The 21,906-nt window shown below is 54.4% G+C and overlaps 1 protein-coding gene across 1 annotated transcript in view; it reads right to left on the reverse strand.

Moving 5' to 3' along the window:
• Nucleotides 1-178: 178 nt before the first annotated feature.
• MYO18B (myosin XVIIIB) overlaps nucleotides 179-21,906 on the reverse strand; it is a 74,475-nt gene continuing 52,747 nt past the window's right edge. The window contains exons 39-42 of the mRNA XM_010582262.1: nucleotides 11,112-11,245; nucleotides 9,947-9,988; nucleotides 9,044-9,205; nucleotides 179-1,478 (exon numbers count right to left, since the gene is read on the reverse strand). Coding sequence (XP_010580564.1) covers nucleotides 179-1,478; nucleotides 9,044-9,205; nucleotides 9,947-9,988; nucleotides 11,112-11,245 — 1,638 coding nt within the window. The remainder of the gene's footprint in view (nucleotides 1,479-9,043; nucleotides 9,206-9,946; nucleotides 9,989-11,111; nucleotides 11,246-21,906) is intronic.

Consider the following 21,906-nt stretch of genomic DNA (forward strand, 5'->3'; position numbering starts at 1 on the left):
GGCAAGGGGGCGGCCGGTGCCATGTGCCACACACACCCCGGGGCACCCTGTCCCCACGCACTCCACGGCATCGGTGCAGGGACCGCATGGGCTGGAGGGCCAGCGGCCCGGGGCCAGCACCGCAAACCTGCCACCACTGCTCTGAGCTGGTGCTGGTCAGTGGCTCAGCATGGGTACCTTAGTCTTTTCCCAGATACTTCCTCATGATGCTGTTGACATCGTCTTCCTTCCCTTCTGCCTCCGCCCGGTGGCTCATCCCACTGCTCTGGGTGCTGGCTTTGCCGCTGCATCCCTCCCCGTCCCCTCTCTGGGGCTGCGGCCGGCGCTTGATGCTGTCAGCGCTCCGAGAGGACAGGAGGGAGCCAGAGGATGAGGAGGAGTCAGAGAGGTCCCCGGGGTCCTCCCGGGGGACTGGGCTGCGCTTGACCATGCCCTTCGTCTCAGAGGATGCTGAGCTGCCCGCTATGGCCTCATCCTCGAAGCGGACAGTGAGGGGCCGGTGTCCATCCTTTCTGTCCCTCCCGGGCTTGGCCAGGCTGCTGGTGGAGCGAGATTTGCGAATGGCTGGGAGGAAGTCGTCGAAGTCAACATTGGTTCTCCTCTCGTAGTTGAGGGTGGGTATTCGCCAGCTGAAGGGGTCGCTCCCCTTCCCCTCGCCCAGCCCGTCGCTGGATGGTGAGCTCAGGAGCCCCCCAGAGCCCCTTCCCACCTCCACATCTTCCACCGACGGCTCCAGGTACCTTCTCCAGGAGCTCGGCCGCGGCACGCCCAGCACCTCCATCCCTGCGGCCGAATAGCTCGGCCAGCGGCCGGAGCCATCGAGGGTTTGCAGGAGGGAATCGTAGGAGCCAAACTTTGATGCTCTTTTCAGCACTGGAGAGCGTGCCGGCTCGGCTGGCTCCGAGGCCATGCTTCGCAGGCTGGAGGAGCGCATGAGGCTGGCGCCTGCTGCTTCCCCTTCCCCTGGCAGATTCCCCTCCAGCTTCCCCAGGGAATCCTCCGCCACCGGGAAAGCCCTGCAACGACGCAGGGCTGCGGCACCGGTGGTGCGGTAAATAGGGAGGGGAGAGGTGTCACCCAGCACCGGGTGCCCTTGCTCCCGCTCCGCTACCCGCTGCCGCCGCAGCTCCTCCACGTACTCGGAGAGGGCGGCCGAGGAGCTGGGCACGGGCCCTGCTGACGGAGAGACCCCCCTCCTCCTCGGCACCGTCGGAGACAGTGGGCTGGGGAACCTCCGGTCCGGGGCGGGGGAGCCCCCCCGCCGCAGCACCGACGGGGACGTCTCTCCTATCCTACCCGCAGGCTTTTTTGGGCTTTCCAGCTCCTCTTCGTCTGCCGGGAGTTTTCCGTATGCCCGTCTTCTAGCACCGAGCAAGGGACTTGCCATCCTCCCCAGATCCGCAGCATCGACAGACCTGGCAGTGCTCTGGGAAGAAGCTGGCCGGCTCGGTGCTGGCTCCTTTGTGTCTCTGCTCACCCTAAACAAGAGATATTGGTGTTAGTTTAAGCTGCGGGATTTCCAGTGACTGTAATGTCAGTCGGCAATGACAAGGCTGAGCAGCGAAAAGCCGGTATTGGCATGGTATTCTCAGAATAAACTCCTGCTGCTGCACTGAGCAGTTGGGCAATGCCCAAAGATTTTGTCTTAAATAACTCTAGGTCAGCCAACCTGGCTAAATCCATGGTGTAGGGTGACTTTAGCTCTGCCAAACCAACACATACCTCCAAATGTCCTTTCTTCTTGACAGATTATAGCAATAAGTAGGATTTATTTTATTTCTGTCAAAGCCAAAGATTATTCACTAAAATTTTATGAAACCAGTTCGCAGAGCACCCCAAATGCATCTTAACGTTATTGCCCAGGCTGCTGCTGGCAGGGGGGGGGAATGATTGTGAACTGCAAGAGCCAAATAACACCTGGCTGGGGGCTGCTCGTTGAAGAGTGACTGACAGAAGTGATGTGTGGATGGGATCTCACCCTGCAAACAAGGAACTGATGCAGAAACCATGTGGGCTCCACCTCTGCTCACTGAAGAGGAGCCACACCGGTCACTGTCACAGCAGAACACCATCCCCAGAAAATGCAGCCCTCACCCGGCAGGCTGATGGACAGTCTGCAGGGTTGGTTTAGCCAGAACACGGTGCCAGATTTGGAACGGCATCAGCTCAGCAGAGGCAGCACGTTGCTCTTGCTACCAGGATTGCAGCTTGTGCAGAGTGCATATGTGAGGCAGCAGAAAGGATAATAATAATAATAATAATAATAATAATAATAATAATAATAATAATATGGCATGACCCTCTGTGCTGAGAGCAGAGCAGCACACAGCAGGTCTGTTGCTGGGACCAGCACATGGTGCCAGCCTGCCAGGAGATGATGCCCAGGAGGAGCCTTGCCGGCCAGCTGGTTTTCCTGATTTAACGCCTGCTCCTCACCACAGGGCTGCAAGAGCTGCTCTGGGAACACTGTGGTGACACCATACCCACCCCTGCAGTGGCCACTCGCTGAGCAGGACAAGGACACGGTGGCAGCACAGCAGGAGCAGGGAATGGTCCTGCTTTCCCCCAAACCCTGCCTGTCCCTCCCCAAAGCATTTGATGGCACCGAGCACCCGCTCTGCTAGGACATGAGCTTGGGAGCATCTCCTTGGGCACCACGGGATGCTGATGCTGTGCACGTTCAGCTGCCAAAGCCCCTCTCAAGCGGCCGGACCCTGGCACATGCAGGCTGCAGAAAGGGCTTCTCTGCACCAAGCCTGGCCGCTTCCTTGTGCAGCTGATGCACGGAGATGGGGAGGGGCTGCAATCACCAGTGGGCTCGGCGTCACTGGTGGCACTAAGCCCCCGATGTGACACTTTACCCCCCACCCCCCAAGCACCTCCATTGGTTTGAAGGGCTGAAAAACTGGATTTTCTGCCTGTCCCACTGTAGGGAAAAGCAAAGGGCCTCTCTGCCGGGACACGGCTGAAACAAAGCAGGCGCTCAGCAGAGCTGCGCCGTGTCTCTCCTCAGTACATCACTTTAGATCAATGATAGCCAGTTACTATCTATAGGCTGCTCGCGCGCAGCCGCTTGCAGGTGAGATGGGGAGCGTAGGCGCCTGCGAGCAATGCATTTTGACAAAGGCTGCACCCAGTGCTGGCAGCTGCCAGCATCACCAGTGGATTATCCCCACTCGCAGATACCTCCGGCATTGCTCAGCCAAGGGGGACCTGGAATTGGCCTTAATGTGAAGGCTGCCAGGATGTGAATTTGTCTGAGAAAGAAAGGAGGAGGGAAAAAGAGAGCAAAGGGTAGAATAAAGCAGCAGATCCTAAATATAAATACATCTCTGGGAGGCCAGCAGGCTTCGAGGTGTGGGAGCAGTGGTCAAGTTTTACATCACCGGTAATGAAGCATCCTGCCCCGGGAATGCTGGGGTTGCCATGGGAACAGGGTGAGAGCGCATCATCCAGCCACCGCGTGGGACCCGTTCGGACCAGGCTCTGCTGACCCGTGAAATAATTTACATGCCAAGATGGGCTGAAGACAAACTCCACGGCTGGCAAATGCAAGCGGTTGCGGAAGTAATGGGGTAATGGAGCAGCTGTAGGTCCCCAGTGCCTGCCGGCACAGCCCAGGGCACAGGGGTGCCTGCCAGGCCCTGGTGCTCGCTGCCATGCCACGTGCCCGCAGCTCATAAAACAAGCCCAAAACGTTTGATTATTCAATGCAAAATGAATTAACCAGAGATTTAGTCTCCCTGAAACGCAGCAACCTCCAGGGCTACCCGGTGCCACTGCACCTGATGTTGCTGAAGCATCACAGCTGATTAATAGTTTGAGACATTTCGATAATGCTGGTTTTTAAGATCCTAAATTGCATCTTACCTAAATAGCTGCTGTAATCCTTCCATGAGAATTTGTACGGAAATTGCTCCAATCACTCTCTACGTTTCCAAATAATATTGTAAACTGACTGCTGCATGACCAGCTTTCATAAATTAAACAGCCAGCTTCAATATTTTTCTTTGGTTTTTAAGACTGAGATAAAAGTGAGCTGGAGAGGTAAGAAACACTAATGGACCGTGAACATGGACAGTTTACACGCTGCTCTTTATTGTCCTGTTCAGCATGACGGACAGTTACTATTTTTATGAAAATCTTTAGAGCCTGAAATGGAGTGAAAGCTGCAAACACGGGATTGTTCCTCCAGCTCCCATGGCTAGTACAAGTCCGGCTGCTGAGGCCCCGCAGCCCCCAGGGTCCAAGCAGGGACCTCTGTGTAATGGATCATCTCCTGCCCATGCTCTCCATGCCCTGGTTTTCAGCAGAAGATTTGAAGCTCAAGACCACTCCATCCATCCTAACAGTTCCTATTAATTGCATTCATTAAGCAAAACCCAACCGCACACACCAGGGAAAGGGCTGGTTCCCCCAGGGAAGCCACATCTCTCCGGACACGGCTCATCGGCCCGTGGTTGGTGAGTGCCATGCCGGCAGGTTGGTGCCAGGATCGTGGTGAGTTAACTCCGAGTAGCATCAGCTGCCTGGCGAGCACGTGCGGGGCTTGATTGGATTTTAAATGAAAATGCAAAAGCTCCGTGGGGATTACACTAGCAGCAAAAAGGCACCGCGCGGTGGGGAAACACCGCAGGCATTTCTCTGCTTTTGATGCTTTTCCTCTTGCTTTCCAGCATCTAAAATGCTCAGGTCCTCCCAGCAAAACCCATTACTGCTTCCCCTCCTAGGAAGTCAAAACATGCTTTGTCCACCTCTGGAGACCCTCCCACGGCAGCTCTGAGCTGTCGCCTACCCCGGCACCAGCCACCGCCACGGCGTGCCCCAGCGCGTGCGAGGGCAGCAGCCCCTGCTCCTGTGCCTCGGGTGCACTGAAATCACACCTCCATTTCAATTAATTACTTGCGGCAAAAGGAGCCTGAGGACCACAAGGTAATTTCTCCCATGCAACAGGTTTCTGACGGACCAAGCCCAGAGGCTGGAGCTGGTGCTGCCGCATCCTGCCAGGCTGCCGTGGCTGGGGACCCTGGGCTGCCATCCCCTGTCACCAGTCAAGCTGTGCCACTGCGGCTGCGCCCCACACCGCTGCACCAGCACCCCGTCCTCATCATTTGTTCCTTTAACTGTACCTTGATGGCTACCAAAAAAACCCCACCCCAAAATCATGGCTAATCTTCTCTAGGCCATACTCAAGCCTCCTCACAAGGCAGGGCACAAGCATGAGGTGGTCCCGTCCCATCCTGCAACATCCTCTGCTCGTCCATAAATCGCAGGCTAAGGGCTGATGTGCCGGCAATAACTCCGAGGGCTTGGAATAACCCTCGAGAGCCCTGGGCAGCCCCGGTGGTGGGTGATGCTGCAGGCGACAGGACCGCGAGCACGCAACAGCCGCCGAGCAAAACTCCGCTCCTTGCCTCAGTATCAGAGAAGATGATTTTCCCCAGCCAAAGGCAAAAGCAGGGCCTGACGCAGAACTCGGAAGGCATCTGTAGGCCAATACGGAGTTCTGCAATATGCCATTCACACCAAAGCAAATGACATACAACAATAATTAGTGAAGATTACATAGCAATTAACATGATTACAATTATGCTAGTTGAAATAATTTATACAATAAAATCCACACATGCATTGCAACACATGACCAGGGATGAAAGTGTGGCTCTGACGCTTTTCCTGGTAGCTCATAAATAAAGCCAAGAAAACTCCATTTCAGGGAGAGAAAAGATACTGGCCTAATTTCTGTCAGAAGAGGATTTTCTTGTCACGCCGTCATCTACAGAAGAGCTCCCAGTTTCCCATATAATGATTTGCTTTTGACACGATAATGTTTAAAAATAAATGTGTCGGATCCCCACCAGCCTTGGGACCTGGGCTCCTGATTTTGTGAACCAAAGCAGAAGGGGAAAGGATGCCAGGGTGATGCTGGGGCTGCGGATGCCGCAGTGCCATGGGATGCAGGAACCGAGAGGCAGGGTCCTGTGCTGCAGGTCTGTTCCCTGCCTGCACCTCAGGATCAGCCCCTCCATCGCAATGCAGCCCCAACCTGCCTGGCAAGGGACAGAGTAAATACGTAAAGTTTTGAAATGGCTTCCTAAGAAAAAACCTGATAGTTTATTCCAGCTCTGCAATGTGCTGTATTTATTGAGGCTTAGCCCTGATGGCCAACATTTTGTACAAGCATTTAAATAGCAAAGAATTAAAGGAAACGTTAATCAAATCTCTCATTCCTGTACACCACTGACGGTAACAGCCTTCTATGCTTTCCTCTGGCTTTTGGCAGCTGTTTGTTCAGCAAATATCCCATATGTAGTGCTGAGAAGCGAATGCTAGGAAGATTCATTTTTCATTACTGGGTGCTTGTGTAAGACAAAGGAATCTTAATAAGGAAGAGCTCATTTCGCTGATCTCATTTTTATTACCTTACGAGTCTCATCGTCTGTTTGTTTGCATTTCATATAGCCTCCTCTCTAATATTTCCATCTTAGATTAGCTGAAGCCAAACACAGCTACGACACCAAGATTTGCAATTTGCCTCTTCATGACCCCCAAGACGGAGGCAGACTGTCACACTATTTCCAGGTCTAGGTACAAATTACCTCTCACAATGGCCATGGTCAGTCCAGCCTACATACCTGCCCTTTTATTATAAATCCAGTGTATTTCAGCTCAGAAATAGGATATTAGCCATAACTCCTGATTTGCTACCATTCATTTATCATCCGAGTTGGGTCATGTGGACCAAAGACTCCTAAGCAGTACTTAGGAATTACTTTACTGATGCGTGCTGGGGTGGGACGCGGGGTCCCAGTGAGCTCAGCCAGGGTCCCATCCATCACATCCCTGCAGGTCCCAGCCCTGCCCCAGCTGCTCTTAAACTCTGCCTTGTATCAGCAATGGACCACTTCAAACTTCTCCGACATACCCGAGGTGTCTGCTGCCAGGGGACTTGCTCTTCAGAAAATTAATTCTGGCAATAGTTATTTTACTGTACAAAGCAGGTGAATGCAGTGGGGACAGATCTCGCCAGAATCAGAGCAGGGAGCTTAATACCAATGTCTGCAATGTGATGGCAGTCTGCAAACCCTATCAAACTCTATCGGCTCAGAGCATCTCTCTATGGACCTGCATATGAACAGGGAGCCGGCGGGTGCCGCAGCAAGCTGTGCCGAGCATCAGCCTGGCCCCTGCCCTGCTTCTGGAAGGAATGGGGGGAAAAGCTGGGAAAATAGCGATGCATGTCCCGATACACCATCCCTGGGAAAGCAGTGCGGCGGGGAGGCCCCGAGTCAGGAGCTGCATGCAGGGGTCCCACCAGGGCTGCAGGCAAGGCTACTGCCAGCCCTGCCCACCCTGAATTCGGCTGGTCAGTCCTTCCACCCGTGTGCCCTGCTGCCTGCCACCAGCAACCCATGGCAATCGACGCTACAGATCATGCGTTATGCAAAAAAGGATGCTTTTGTTTGTTACAAAGCTATCGTTCTGCAGATCTCTGCATGCAAAATAGAGAAACCACCTTCCCTACGTGGGGATGATGCTCTCTGGAGCCACTTTGGCCCTGCGCTGCTCCCAGCCCCAGGACCCAAAGCTCCCACCTCTGCTCCATCTCTGCTCTCCGAAGCCTCGGAGGAGACGCGATGCCCTTCCCTGTCCCCACAACCTCCCTTCTGAGATGCAGCCACCAGACCCTGATTTACAGGGCTTTTCAAAACTCAACCCATGCAATTGCTTCACACATGAAACACAAAGAACTGGTTTGTCGGTGACCCTGAGGTGCCAGGGATGGCTGGAAAACAGGGGGTTTGTCTCTGGGCTGGAGGGTTTCCCGGTGAGGCAGCTCCAATTCCGGCTGGGCGCCTGGGCACCCTCCGAGCCCCGGGCAGCCCTGCTGCTGAGCACCTTAGGGCAGCTCCACGGGAGTCGAGCCGAGGCAGTTTGGCCATGCGAGTGCTTGGGCCACTCTCCAACTCCCTCACAGCCCATTAGCATTACCGTCAAAAATTAACATATTTTATATTAGAACTGTATAAATGCATACTGTTTCCTCAGCAGCAAAAGGCGAGCATATGGCATACAAATCCGCAAATAGGCTGCATCGCCTCTTTAAATTATCTCTAGAGAATACATCAAGGGATATTATACTGCTTGAAGCATGTTTTTGATGTAGAGACTTTCATCTAGCGTTTCACTGATCCTGGCGTGGCAACGACTACTTTCCTTGATTTGACGTTTTGACCTTAAATACCATGAGTCCCCCCGAACTCCTTTCTGCACGTCCTGAAAGGAGCAGAGCTGAAGCGCCCGCTGTCCCCGGGCCAGCTTCTGCAGCACCCCCCGAAGAACCGCAGGGGCTTCCCTGTCCCCAAGCAGCTGCAGGCATTGCAGCAGTGCCACTGCGGTGCTCCTCGCTGTGCCGTGGGATCGGTCACCCGTAAGGGGTGACTTTATTTTTCCCATGGGAAAGTAAAAGCCAAAGAGAGCATGTGGAAGCCTGTGAGGACATGCAGCAGTTTGGGATGCTCAGCTCTGCTGAGGGAGTTATGGGGTCCACCCTCCACATTGTGTTCCCCCATTTGAGGGGCCACGAGCAGCCACAGCCCCTGGCAGCCAGCAGGCAGCGGCCAGGAGAGCAGGCAGCACCCGCCTCCGGGCTGCAGTGTCTGCCCATGCAGACCCTTGCGATGGGAGAGCCGCTGCCAGGGCTGACAGCTCTGCCTGCTGTCCTTGCCACCCTGATGGGCCAGGGTGCCCGCTGCCACTTTTCTGCACCTGAATGCTAGGAAACCAGCACTGCCTGCAGCCTACTCCTGCCTCTTGCACTTTTTTAAAATAAAAATACAGGCGGGTTTTAAATACCTTTGTGATGGCTTGGTCCTGCAAGATATTTTTCTACCCTCTGTGTATCTGCAAGATGCTGGAGCTGGCACCAAGCACCTGTGGTTTTCCTGGAGGAAAGCTGTGGCAGCTCCCCGTGCCAGGGGAGCAGCCGCATGTCTGTCACTGCCAGAGGCAGCCATGCCCGGGACGGGCTGGGGCCCCTTACCTTGGGCCCTGGGTGCTGCGGCTGCCGACGGACTGTGCCGAGAGGCTCCCGGCCACGCTGGCACCCGCCGGGGAGGACCAGCCCACGGATGAACTCGGCCAGGACTTGATGCTCTCTGCGGGCTCCAGACTCAGCGTGGAGCCGATGCTGGAGCAGGCATCCCTGTAGGGAGAGGAGAGACCCCGTTAGCTCCCCAAGCGCAGGCAGGAGGGCCGGCGGCACTGGGAAGGTGTCCTGGAGCACGTGTGAGGGTGAGGCTGGGCACAGACCAGGGGCTCCTTCACAGCTCCAGCAATGGCAGCTCCAGCTGGTGGGCTCTGCTCTGGCTGTTTTATGGCACCAGCACAGATTGGATAAAACAAACCTGTCCAGGCAACCTGGTCCTTGTGCCATCGCTGCTGCCATTAACTATTTCCCTCATGCTTTTGTAAGTGCTCTGTAGCCGGTGGGCAGGAAAACATCTGCCCAGGGCTGCTGCCTGCCGTGCCCCAGGACTGGAGCTGCAGTGACAGAGCCAGTGTGATCCCAGGTACCCCACTGTGCCCCACGCGTCCCTGGGCTCCCCCGGGGCCAGAGCTACCCCTGCCACCTGCCGGGAACCCCCAGACCAGCTGCAGTGGATGAAATCCTCTAGGATCTCAGTTCTCCTTCAAAGCCACAGATCAGCTTCATATTCTCAAAGTGTAGCCTGGAGGAGTGAGAGCATCCCACTGATTTAACAGCCAGAGCTCAAAGGGAAAGCGAGCGGCTCGATGGGCGCAGGGGCACACAAAGCCAGCACATCCAAAAGCCCATCTGCGCGCTGCCCTCGGCAGGCTGCAGGCAGCTGCTGGTCGATAACCCATCACACAACCAGATGCAGGTTCCTGCCCTTCGGCCGGCAGCTCCCCAGGGCTCACTCACGTCTCTCTCCTGGAGCAGAGCGACTCCCGCGCCGTCTGCACGCTGCAAGGGACAAAAAGAGAGAGTCAGCTGCGGCGCTGCCGATGGCTCATGCAGCCTCCTCAAAGCCACCACGCAAGAAAAAAAACCTTCCCAGCTAACATAATCCCTCCGATGGCCCGAGCAGAGGTGCAGCCGTGGCAGCAGTGGGGCTGTTCCCAGCATGCTGCATGGCTAAAGTCCTCCTCACCTGCTCCCTGCACCAGTCAGGCCCTGGGCTGCAAAAGGGACCGGAGTACACGCACCCCCATCACAGAGGTGGGTGCTGCTGCAGTGTCTGTTGCATTTACACTCGCAGAACACCTCTGGGGTGCCTGCGCTGGCAAAGGGCAGGGAGCAAAATACACCACTTTTCCTGCACACAGCAGCTGTGGACGTCCCTGCAGGGAAGCAGTTCTCACCTCCCGCTAAGGCGTCAATTGTATTGGAAATCACTTTTGTTTTACGAAGGAGCGAATTTCTGAGCTCATGGTTTCTATCTCACCCTGCCCTGGTTTAATCACTACTTAAAGAAAATCTCTTCTCACGGCATGGTGACAAGAACATCTCTGCTTTTTTTTTTTTAAATGCATTTATCTATTTTGTCTCCATTTGTCACAATGCCCCTTTAGCAGTGTAGCAGAGGGGAAAATTGGAGGGCTGTAGAAATAACACCTGAAAAATTCACTGGATTTTTTTTCCCATTTTTTTCTAGTAAAATCCTCTACCCAATCCACACAGTGTTACTGGTTCCTCCAGCCCCCATGGCTGATCAAAGTGCAGGATTTTCAATCAATAAACCCAGCGCTGGGGCACCCGCTGACGCACAGCAGCACACCATGCTGCGAGGGACGGAAGCTTGCTCTGTGAATGGGGCTATTTCCACCCTTTTTGCTTACTTTAAGCTAGACCACACAGTGCGATTTTAAGGGTGACACTTTTTCATGAAACCTTCCATTAACATGAAGTTCCTTGTTCACAAACATGTGCTGCTGCAGCGAAAACGTGTGAGGATGCAGACGTGCAGCTACAGCCACCCTGGCATCGTCCTTGCACAGTGCAGCATCTTTCCCCACTACAAAGCACCTGAGCCTGCCCCTCTGCAGCCCCCACAGCCCCCCGCAGCCCCCGGCGCTCCTCGCCTCACCTCTCGGCATCGCTCTCGTCGCTGGACCGCAGCTCCTCCAGGGCCACCTGCAGATCGGCGATGCGCCGGATGGAGGTCCCCAGGTCAGCCTGCAAGACCTGCCGCACCGCCGCCAGCTCCGCCAGCTGCTGCTCCTGCGTGGATGGCACCGGGTCAGCGCCTGCACCCCGACACGGCACCCCGAACTGCGGAGCAGGCGAGCGAGGAGTCTGCTAAAGCTCCCCCCACCCCAGTGCTCCCTGTGCCCTGCCAGGGCTTGCTACCTGCTGCTGCACCCTGCTGCACGTGCAATGGATTGTAAAATGCTAACTTCACCTTACACAGGAAAAGAAGGAAATGAAGCTGAACCCCTCTGGGACCGACCGATACCTCCCACAGTGGAAAAAGTGTCAGAGGAGATGAGCCAAAAATCCCGAGTACAGGGCGGAACGTAAGGAGCCACCAGCGATTCCCATGCGGAAACTGAACTTAACTCCGGGGAGGGGAGGGTGACCTTGGTTTTAGGCACATGGCTGCACCGGGGCATCATCAGGTTGTACGAACAGCCTTCCCAGAGATAATTAGTAGAGAGTAATATCTTCCTGAGCCAGCCGGACCAGCGTGGAGGAAGCATATATGTGGCTTAGCCCAACATAGAGAATAAAACCTGGACAAGTAATAAAACAAACTTTGAAGAGAGAAATGGGCTTGAGCTGGCTTCAACCCACACCTCCCTGCCTGACAGCTGGGGATGCCCAGCGCCATGGTGGTGAGGGTATGGAGACCGGGGACGGGCATCGCGACTGTGTACTGACTCGGGCATATCTCGCAGTTGCTGTATTGTGCCCGTGCTGCGATTTCAGTAGACTGCTGTATCGCTCTGCTAAATCAAAATGTTATGGCAATATACCAAATGAGTAAATCTGATATTAAACATTAAACCCCCCCCACACACACCCTCTGTGGAACATGTAAAAGCACCTGGTGTGAGCACACCATGTCCCTGCCGGGGACAGAGCAGGGCACAGACCATGGGGATGCTCCTGGGCCTTTCGGGGCTGCTCCTCTACTCGCACCCACCATGCACCTGCTTGGAAGCAAAGCCCTTTTCAGAACCGCTGGAGCTGATAAGAAAAACCAGAAACTCGATTCATAACTTCAACTACCGGGACAAAAGGCTGGATGAGCGGCTCCGTGGACCCAGCATCACCCACGGACAGGCAGCCTCGCGGTGCGCCGAGGATGCCGACCCGACGCTGCCCGCCCGCTGCGGTTGAGCACCACCACGCTCATCGGATTCCAAGTCCTTTCAGCTAGGAAGGAAATCATTGTGCTGTTTTCTAAACCATCACACGGCAGAGAGAGGAGGAGAGTGAGCGCGAGCTGCAAATTCACCGTGATTGAGGCTGCCAGCTGTAAAATTGCCATCTCGGTGGTGACAAGGTGAGAGATGATTTGCAGCGCGGGCTGCGACAGGCCGCAGCGCAGGAGCCGGCAGACTGTCAGAGTAAATAATGAAAGCCCTGGGATCACCGGGTGCGCGGGCCTGAGGGGAAGAGCATTTCAGTTCATAAAAACATGCAAAGAAATATCCCGGCTCGGGCTGCACAGCATCACAGCTGCTTCTGGAAATGCGCTGGTATTGGTGAAAACCCGAATGCTGCCAAGAAGCTTTCTGAAACTCAGCGCTTCTGAGCCCTTTGCCTTCCTCCCAGCTCGGGCAAATGGGGAGGGTGGAAAGGACCTGTTTTGTTGTGGAGTGCTCCGAGTGCTCACATGGGGATGGCCTACTGCCCAGGCAACGGAGATGCTCCCCACGCCGGGGCCAGCCCCACAAAGGGCTCAGGAAGGGGCACACAGTGAAACGCTGACCTCCGAGAGGAGAAAAGCCCAAGGGGAGCAAACCCCAAGCTTTGGCTGGCTACGTGCCTGTATTCAGCTATATACAACTGCAAGACCAGGCAGTAAAACAACTGCCAGATAAAGAGCTCAACCCTTCAAACAGCCTGATAAGAGTCTCTACCGAACCAGTTCCTCGGCTCCAGGATACGGCGCAAATTAAATATAGTTCAGTGGCTGCATTTAATTCCTTTCCTCTGTTCTGTTATTATTAACCTGACAGTGACTGGCAGGGAGGCAGCCAGGCACACAGTGGCGTGCACCCCTCCTGGCCCCCTGGCCCCCCTTCCTCTGGCCACTGACAAATGAAATCTCCTGGGTGCAGCTGCGAGAGCAGCAAACAGCGTTTCCCAGTGCCTGGTGGGTTCCCCACAGCTGGTGGGGTCCCCCCGGCCCCGCTGCCTTCTGCATGACCGCTGTGGGTGTGCTGAAAGCAATGGGACCACCACGGGGCTGATGCTGCTGAGCTGGGGCTCCAGCCTGGCTCCCCACGGGGATGCCCCAGTCCTTGGGCAACCCACGGTCTGTGGCACCCACTCTGTGTGGCAGGCAGGAGCCAGCGGCCTCTGGAGGGGGCTGCGCAGGGCACCAGGGTGATTTTGCGGACTGCACGGCCATGGGCTTTACACACTGTGGGTGACCTTGGGGTCCCCTGCCCACACGCCACCCAAGCGGCAATTTGAACGTAAGCCTGAAAATACCTGTTTCTTAATGAGAGTTGACACTGCTCAAGCACAATGATGTTGTTAAAACAGGCTCCTTCCAGCAGAGGTACTATCACCACCGCCATCGCCCCAAGGTACCCAGGCTGATTGAATGCAGAGGAAAGCGGCAGTCACATTCAGAGAATAATCTGTGGCTGCTCCACGCTCGCTCTCTGCCAACTGACTTGCACGAGCCTATGCAGAAAGTGAATTTTAGCTCTCGGGGCTCAGGCGTTGCTGTAAAGTGAATTCTGGTGATATAAATCTGCAGCAAGATGTGGGGAAGAGAAACGGTACTGCTCAATTTCTGTGCCCTGCCTTTCAGCTTGGGCTCAGCCCATCCACAGCTCCCAAGGATGCTGCAGCCAGTGAGGAAGAGAAAGAGGAGGAGGCCGGCAGAGCTGTGGCCGGGCCAGGGGCAGAGCAAGGGAAAATGCTCCGAGTAAATGTGCTGCTCAGCATTTTGGGCTCAAATCAGTGCAAAATCAGTGCTTACAGAGCCACAGAGCAGCTACATCGATCAGCCCTGTGCTCGCAGTGACAGTGCTGCGGTGGGGAGGAGGCTGTGAACCCCACGTCCCACGCATCCCAGCACTCGATCCCGGATCTTGTGCACAGAAGCACTTTATGTTTTACTCTGTACCATGCAATCATCTGAAGGAAGGGAATAATTCTGTCAATATAATTAAATTTCAAATGCAAAAAAACTATCTTCATAATGCAAACTGACAAGAATGGTCCCAGCATCAGGCCACTGCTATCCCAGGGAGCTATCAGACACCTTTGACACACGTTGTTTCAATCTAAATGTAAATGCAAGAAGCATTTCCCTTTTAATACAGTAACTGCTCTGAGCTTTATATCCTCACTGAGGATGAACTGCCGAGCGTTGCTGGCTTTTTGTTCCCTCTGAGCAGAAAAGGGGGGAAAAAAGGGGGAGAATGTATTTATTGAGAAAAGTCATGACCCGCCTGCTCATGTGGCTCTGCTGAAGCAGGGGCACTGCCTGGGAGAGAAACACCGCACAGAGCGGAGCGAGCGGTGGTGCACCCACAGCCGTGCCCTCTCCCGTCCCTCTGGACCCCGGGGATGAGCCCGTCCTCCCCCACCCTGGGCAGCAGCCAGGAGCCGAGGAAAAAACCTGGCTGCAGAGGCACCAGCTGACGGCCTCACTGCACCCCACCAGCACCTCCAGTCTCGGCAGAGCTCCACCTCGCCCGTGGACGAAGGGACCTGCTCTCCCCCTTCCCGGCTTCCCTGCATGTTGGGACTTGGTGGCCACGGCTGGAGCCAGCCGGCCGCTGCCCTTCATCACACGTGAGACCACACATGATGCCAAACAAGAGGCTGCTGGGGACCAGAGCGATACGGCACACTGCGGCTGGACCTGGGGGGGATGAAAGGTGACTTGCATGTCATTTTGCTGGCATTATTCATCGTTAATGGCCCCTTATCAGAGCCTCTATGCTCCGGCTGGTGCTGCTGCTGATGGGGAACCCGGATTGCTGGGGGAGCTGCAATCAGAGGAGCTACACTGACGAATGGGGCTTATAAGGCAACGGCTGCCAGAGGAGTCAGTCCTTTCTACCTAATCGGGGAGGGGGTGAAGGCTGGAGCAGCTGCCCTCATACTGCACAATGACTGGGGAGTAAGGCACCAATTTTCCAACTGTTTATGAGATTTCTTCTGCTACTTTTTACCCTCCACAGGGATCTAATATGCATTGCACGTCAAACTGATCCATGGGTGGATTTCATCCCCAACCACACACGTACACCTTAGCCGGGCTTCTCTTGCCAGCCCAAGGCACACCAGGAGCAGTGCTGGGGCTGCCCCGTGGGAGCCCAGTGCCTCCCCAAAAGGTGTCCCGCAGATGGGGGTGCTGCTTGCTCAGAGTGGGAACCCCACAGCCACCAGGCCAGGGGCCAGCACCAGAGCTGCTGGCCAGGAAGGGTCTGGGTGCAGGACTGCCCTGCCAAAGGGGTCCCCATCAGCCCTTGGAAGCACACTCCCTCCTTCTCCCACGGAGAAGCAAGGATCATTGCCTTCTCCCTTGCAAAGCAGTAAATCCCAGACTTGCAAAAAGCCCCAGTGCTCCTGAAAGGGGCTACAGCTACTGCCACAAACCAGAGATGATGAAGCAGAACTAACGGTCCTTTGCTTCACATGTATGTTGATTTTTCATTGAAAAGCTCCACTAATTTCTCTCCTGCCTTGCCGCAGTTTGAAGCAGTCCTACCCTGTCCATCCTCCTGGCCAGCAAGGAACCTGCCCATGCACCTGGCCATGGCATGGGGAGCCTGGGGAGAGATGGGGACGTGGCACCAGCTGTGAGCCCAGGGAAAGGTGCTCCAGCTTCCCAAACTGGGGCCGAGAGCACTTCTGCCATTAAACTCCAGTCCCCATTGGCACTGGCAGGTCAGGCTCCTTCCACCAAACCAGTCAGTCGCACACAGCAGAAACCAGCCTGACCAGCTCAGAACCTCCAGCTGATGTATATTTTATAATCAATAAATAAAGTATATGTTCTGCCTGGTTTTGCATACATTTCCAAATTAGATTCTCCCATTCACAGCGTATCGGCAGACAGATCGCCCCAGAGCACAGCACTCCCAAAACCCGACGGCACCGGTCCGCTGGCAGGTAAAAAGCATTTATTTTAGAAGGCTGAGGTTAATTTCTGCTGACAGGGAGCCTGAATTAAAGGCTCTCTCAAGACAAGGGGGACGGGAGCTCGCTTGGCGACAGTCAGCATAAAGCAAATCCATGCCGAGATGCTGGTGCTCACAGCCCGGACTCCTGCCCTCGCCCGGGGGAGCTCACAGGAGGATGCTGCTGCACATCCATGCTGGAAAGACCCTGACAACATGAGTTAAACTGAAAAAAAAAAAAATCAATTCCTACTGCAAGTGTCACAGCCGAGTGCTCAGCAGCGGGTCTGGCCTGCCAGCTGCTTTTCCCTGCATTTCATACGGCCCCTCAGCACCCGTCCTGCCCAAAGCCCCTGCAGCCCCCAGACCACCTGCCCCTCTCACGGCACCACCCGCTCTCACTGCAAGGTCAGGTTGGAAATGAAGAGATTTGCTGCAAAGGGGAAATATCGCTGCAACTTTGTGGGTACCCAGACAAGAGAAAGCCGAGGGAGGGGGTGGTGAGGACTCAGCCCCCGGCACCCCGCTGCCAGCACGGCACGGCAGCAAGGCTGTCACCCAGCAGGCAGCCAGCACCACGAAGGAAGAGGTCAAGACAAGCGTGGGCTCTGCACCAGGCAAGGACAGCCAGCAAAGACAGGAGGAGACGTGGGCTGGCAGCTCCCTGGGGGCTCCCCACTCCTGGGGGGGGGCTGCCCCACTCTGTCCCTGCGCAGCCAGCAGGCAAGACCCCGCTGCCCACCGTCTCCCCGAGCATCGCTGGGGCTTCCTCCTGCGGTTCGCGAGCAGCCTTTTCCAACGGCCAGAAAAAGATGCTCCAGCCCTGGGCAGCCTGCTGTGCGAGGGGCACCAGCAGGCAGCTGGAGGTGATTCAGCCCCTGGCCAGAACCCACCTGGAAACAGGGGCAGAGGGGACATCTCCGCTGGCAGCTCCCTACCTCCTGCCCCTTCATTCCCCCATCTCTCCACATCCTGGCTTTATTTTCATTGCTTCTCTGGAAAAGGATTTCTAAAACCTCTTTTTCTCAAGAGTTTCTTTTTCACCTAATTTTGTCTCGGAAGCATTTGAAGATAAGTTAAAAAGAGCTGAGCAAAAACAGTAGTGAAATAATTTATGGGACTCTAAAGGATGCCAAGGCAGGCACCGCAGAGCATCCAGCACCACGTCCTCGTCACTGTCTTTTATTTTTGTTTGTGGTTCTGCTGTCACAACATAACCTTTGCAAGCTCCCATCCACTCGAAGTGAAGTGTAATCTAATTAGTCCAATTTGGATTGCTTCTATTTGAATAATTTAGCGTACACCTGCAGTATTCATCAATCATTATTATTTTTAATTAAGTAATTAACTCGCAGGTTTTCAGAAAGTTTGGAGTGACAAAATTTCCATGGTTGAAGTCTGGAGTGAGACGGAGCAAGTGGTTCTTTCTGCACTGGCAAACACTGGTGTTACTGATAATTGGTGTGAGCAGCCACAAGTGCTGATGATTTCCTGAAGAATTTACTTCTTTAATGGCAAACCAGAAATCACACGCCTGCTGTACAACAGGCCTAATTAGTGTGTATACGGTCGAGTTTTCACCTGCAGCTCCTCCATCACCCAACCTCACCTCTAAGGACTGGCTCCCTTTGATGATAATTGTCATTACACTTCGTCAAAGTCATTAGCTTTTAAAGAAAAGAGCAGTTTGGAAAGACCCGGGAGCAGGCGGTGCTGGGGCCGAGGGCTGCGGAGACATCAGAGGGTTTGGCTGGGACCCTGCTGGGAGCTGTAGGTTTGCCTGGGTGGGAGTGTTGTATTCCCGGCTGGAGGCATAAACAGCTCCCACTTTGCTTCTCAAGTTCACTGAAAGAGCCAAAAAATCTTTAAAGCTTGCAAATGAAAAAAAAAAAAAAAAACACAAAAAAAACAACCAAAGAAAAACCAGAGATCAGGCTATAATGTGCTAGAGCATGCTGGATTGCGTGGTGACAACAGGGCTGCTGCATTACAAGGGAGATCTGCCATCATAAGAACCAGAAAAAAAGGTTGTTTACACTGTGACTCTCACCTTTTTAAAAAAAAAAATTGCAAAGAATATCTTCACACCTGTACTTTGGTTTTCAGTAAAAATAAGTAATTATTATGCTGATGAATTTCACAGCTTCATTAAAGAAACCTGATTTTAGGATAGCGCCTGCAAGCTCCCCCCGCGGCGTGCCCCCGCGGCGGGGGCTCGTGGGGGGTTTAGCGGAGCTGTCTGTCCGTACAGGGCAGCTGGAGGAGACGCAGCGAGTCCTTGGGCTCCCTGGCACCCGTCTCTGCCAGCTGGGGCTTCATCCCAGCAGGATCAGCCCCTGCTTTTCCCTGGGCGCCCCAGGAAGGTGCCCTGGCGCAGCCCACGCGGGTGGGAGGCACCCGGCTCTCCGGCGCAGGAGGGACCCCGGGGCTCCTGCCTGCAGCTGAGCTCCCACTACAGAGCTCTCATCCCAGCCTCCAGCAGCCGCTTGATTTCTCCCATGAAATCCAAGCTGTACAGGCAGTTCAATCACCGGCAGCACAGCCGTAGGTACTCCCTTACAGAAACATGAGCCTTTTTAAGCTTTTTAGTTATTACTTGGCACCTACTGAAAGAATTACTGTCTAAAATGCAAATTAGTCCATCCTGGCTTGTTAGTAGCTCGCATATTCTGCCTCTGCTGCGGCAAACCCACAGGTAAGGAGGGAGATGCTCTGCCAGAAGCTCTGTGAAAACAGCCCCATAAAGGCAAGGCATGGGACAGGGTCCTCATGCAGCATCCCTGCCCCTGCCCAGGGCTTTTAGTGATGGCTGTGGACACCCAAAGCAGCTGAGATGAAGCCTCTTGCAAACACCCCCTTGTCTCCCCGATGCTCACGATGGACCACCTACCCATCTCCAGCATCATCTCCAGAGAACCGAAGCCAGGAGCCGTGCCCAGCACCCAGCACCACCCTGCCCTAACAGCAGCCTCAGGAGGGAAATCCCAGCCAGTGGCTGGTCCCAGCCACAGTGACGGCAGCTCATCGCCCCACACAGCCCTGCCCCACGCCTGCTCCCAGCCCCTGCTCCATCCTTCCCTGCACCGCAGCAGGCAGCTGCGCCAGGGGACTCTCATATCGGGACAAGCATGAACGCGCCTGCATGCATGATGAGTGAAGAGACCAGAGCTTGTTTTTAAGCTCTCCAGGACTGACTCTAAGTTGGAAATTTATCTCTCGCTTCTCGCTATGACTCAGTTTCTGCTGTGGCCCAAGGAGACCAGGCGGCTGGGTCTAGCCTGTCAAGCTCAGGGTGTCAGCATAGCAGCTGAGAAACGAGGAGCTGTTGCAGGCTGGGATCCAGATTTTATTGGAAGAGGAGCCACAGTTCCATGGAGGAAATCCAGTACATGCAACCAGAGCAAAGACAGAGACAACCAGGGCCAAGTACTACCCCCGGCGTTAGAAAACATGCCTCCCTTGCTGCGATGGCACCAGGCTTGGAAAGTGTTCAAAACCCATTCTTCTTACAAAATTCATAAGGCAGAGCCATCTGCCTGGCAGCCAGCTCTCCAGCTCCCATCCGTGCTTCTTGCTGGATTTTCCCTGCTGCCTGTGAATGGCATGAGTCTGCCTCCCAACTGCCCAAAGCTGGGTCAAAAATGAGGGAAGGATGAAAATAGCTGTCCTGAGCCTGGCTGAAGGTGCGGCGACGGCGGGACAGGATTTTCAAGTGCCTCCGCCACTGATAAATACGAGCTGTGAGAATAAAATACCTTATATACAGGCACCAGCTCTTAGGACCCTTAGGAATCAAGATGGGATTTCTAACCCAATCTGTACAATGAATTTGTCCCTTCAATGCATCACTTAAACCCTGACAGTGCGTGGCAAGTCCACAACCTCACAACTGTTTATTTAAATAAATATAAAAAAAATTTGTTAGGTGCAGACCATGATTTAAGTAATCTTAAGTGAATAATTCATGCAGTATTTATAATTGATGGGGGATTTAACAGGAGCAGAGCCGTAAGTGGCTTTCTATTAACTATTGATGCTCTCCACCAGCCTCTCGACAAGCACGGCTGGGCTCTGCGATCACAGCTCTCCCGCGATGTTTTATTTAAGTGCTGTTAAGAGTACACATAATCTGGGGGAATGCCTCTGCTCCCAGGGAACGCCGCAGCAGCCCCTGGCTCCCAACGTGGCCATGCCACCGTGGGCTCACGGAGCCCTGGTTCCCGCGGAGCCATCACCCTGACCAGTCGCCTCATGGCGGTGGGGAGAAACCCAGGGCTGATGTGATGTGTCTGGAGGAGCTCACACACTGCGGGGCTTGCCTGGCTCCTTCCTCCTGCCCCCGCCGCAGCAGATGCCAGATAACCCCAAATGTCTGGGTGTCCGGATAAACCCAGACCCCTCAGTATTGGCTTGTGAGTCCATCTGTTTATGGGTTTTTGTGACTTATTCCAGGGATGTGCCTCTAAAATCCCTTTCAGTCTTTTTGCAGACTTCATTTGTGAGAACAGAAGCGTGATAAGAAGGCCAAGTATCTTGCTATACACATCATTCACATCCCCATATGAAACATTCAAAAAGCTTCTAAAAATATATGCATAAATACAAAAATACAGTTAAAAGAACCCACCCGTATCCTAACAGACAGCGCATCTGTGTTCCAAAACATCGCGTTTCTAACAAAGCTGCAATAAACACACAGTTATCATAGCAACTGAAGCCGTGTCTCGCTTGGCGCCCACAGGGAAAGCAGCAGGATCTGGCCCCGCAGTGGGTTGCTGCAAGCCCAGCGGGCAGCCCTGCTGCCCGGGATGCTGCCCAGCATGCCCGGGGCTGCAGGCACACAGGGTACACCCAGCAGAGCCTCTCATTTTAAAATCTCATGACTCTGAAGAGCATCGATGGCTGCACAACTCCAACCTAGAGGGGAGACTCGTTTTGTGCCCCGGGGGAGGGTGTCCCAGCAGCCAGAGCCGTGTGTGAGCACGTAGGATTCAGGCTGGCAGAGCAACGACAAAGCCTGTGCACGGTGCAGGCAGGGGTTGTGGAATAATTCACACTAAAGCACCATTCCCTTCAGAAAGGCTGGCAGCCTCAGGGCAAAATAAATGCTGAAATCTCCTTGATTGTTAAATAAAAGATTATTGATAAAATAACTGCTTCTAATGTGGCTCCGCTGCCAGCAGAAATGCAATATCTTTCAATTATTGCTTGGAAGCAAGGCTTTCCTTTTGTTTACTGGAGAAAAACAACATGAAAAGAGATGCTCGTAAAAGACTGTAAAATGAAGGTGAATCTGTTTTCGCTGTACTCCAAATCTGGTTGGGGTTTTGCACACGCACAGCAGGTTAGCTGCTTGTTGGCACTGTCTGATGACACCGCGCCACACGGGGGTTATTTGGCAAAGCCAGGAGCACCGCAAGGAGCTGGCGCTTGGGCTGAGCCCCAGCACACCGAGCCATGCGACCGGCTTTCGGCACATGGCGAGCTGGCAGGAGGACAGGGCATTTCCCCTGCGCGGGGGGAACGCACAGCACTGCTGCGGTTCTGCCCGACACGAAGAAA

The sequence above is a fragment of the Haliaeetus leucocephalus genome, unplaced genomic scaffold, assembly GCF_000737465.1.
Source record: "Haliaeetus leucocephalus isolate CR32 unplaced genomic scaffold, Haliaeetus_leucocephalus-4.0 Scaffold840, whole genome shotgun sequence".
Taxonomy (NCBI): Eukaryota; Metazoa; Chordata; class Aves; order Accipitriformes; family Accipitridae; genus Haliaeetus; species Haliaeetus leucocephalus.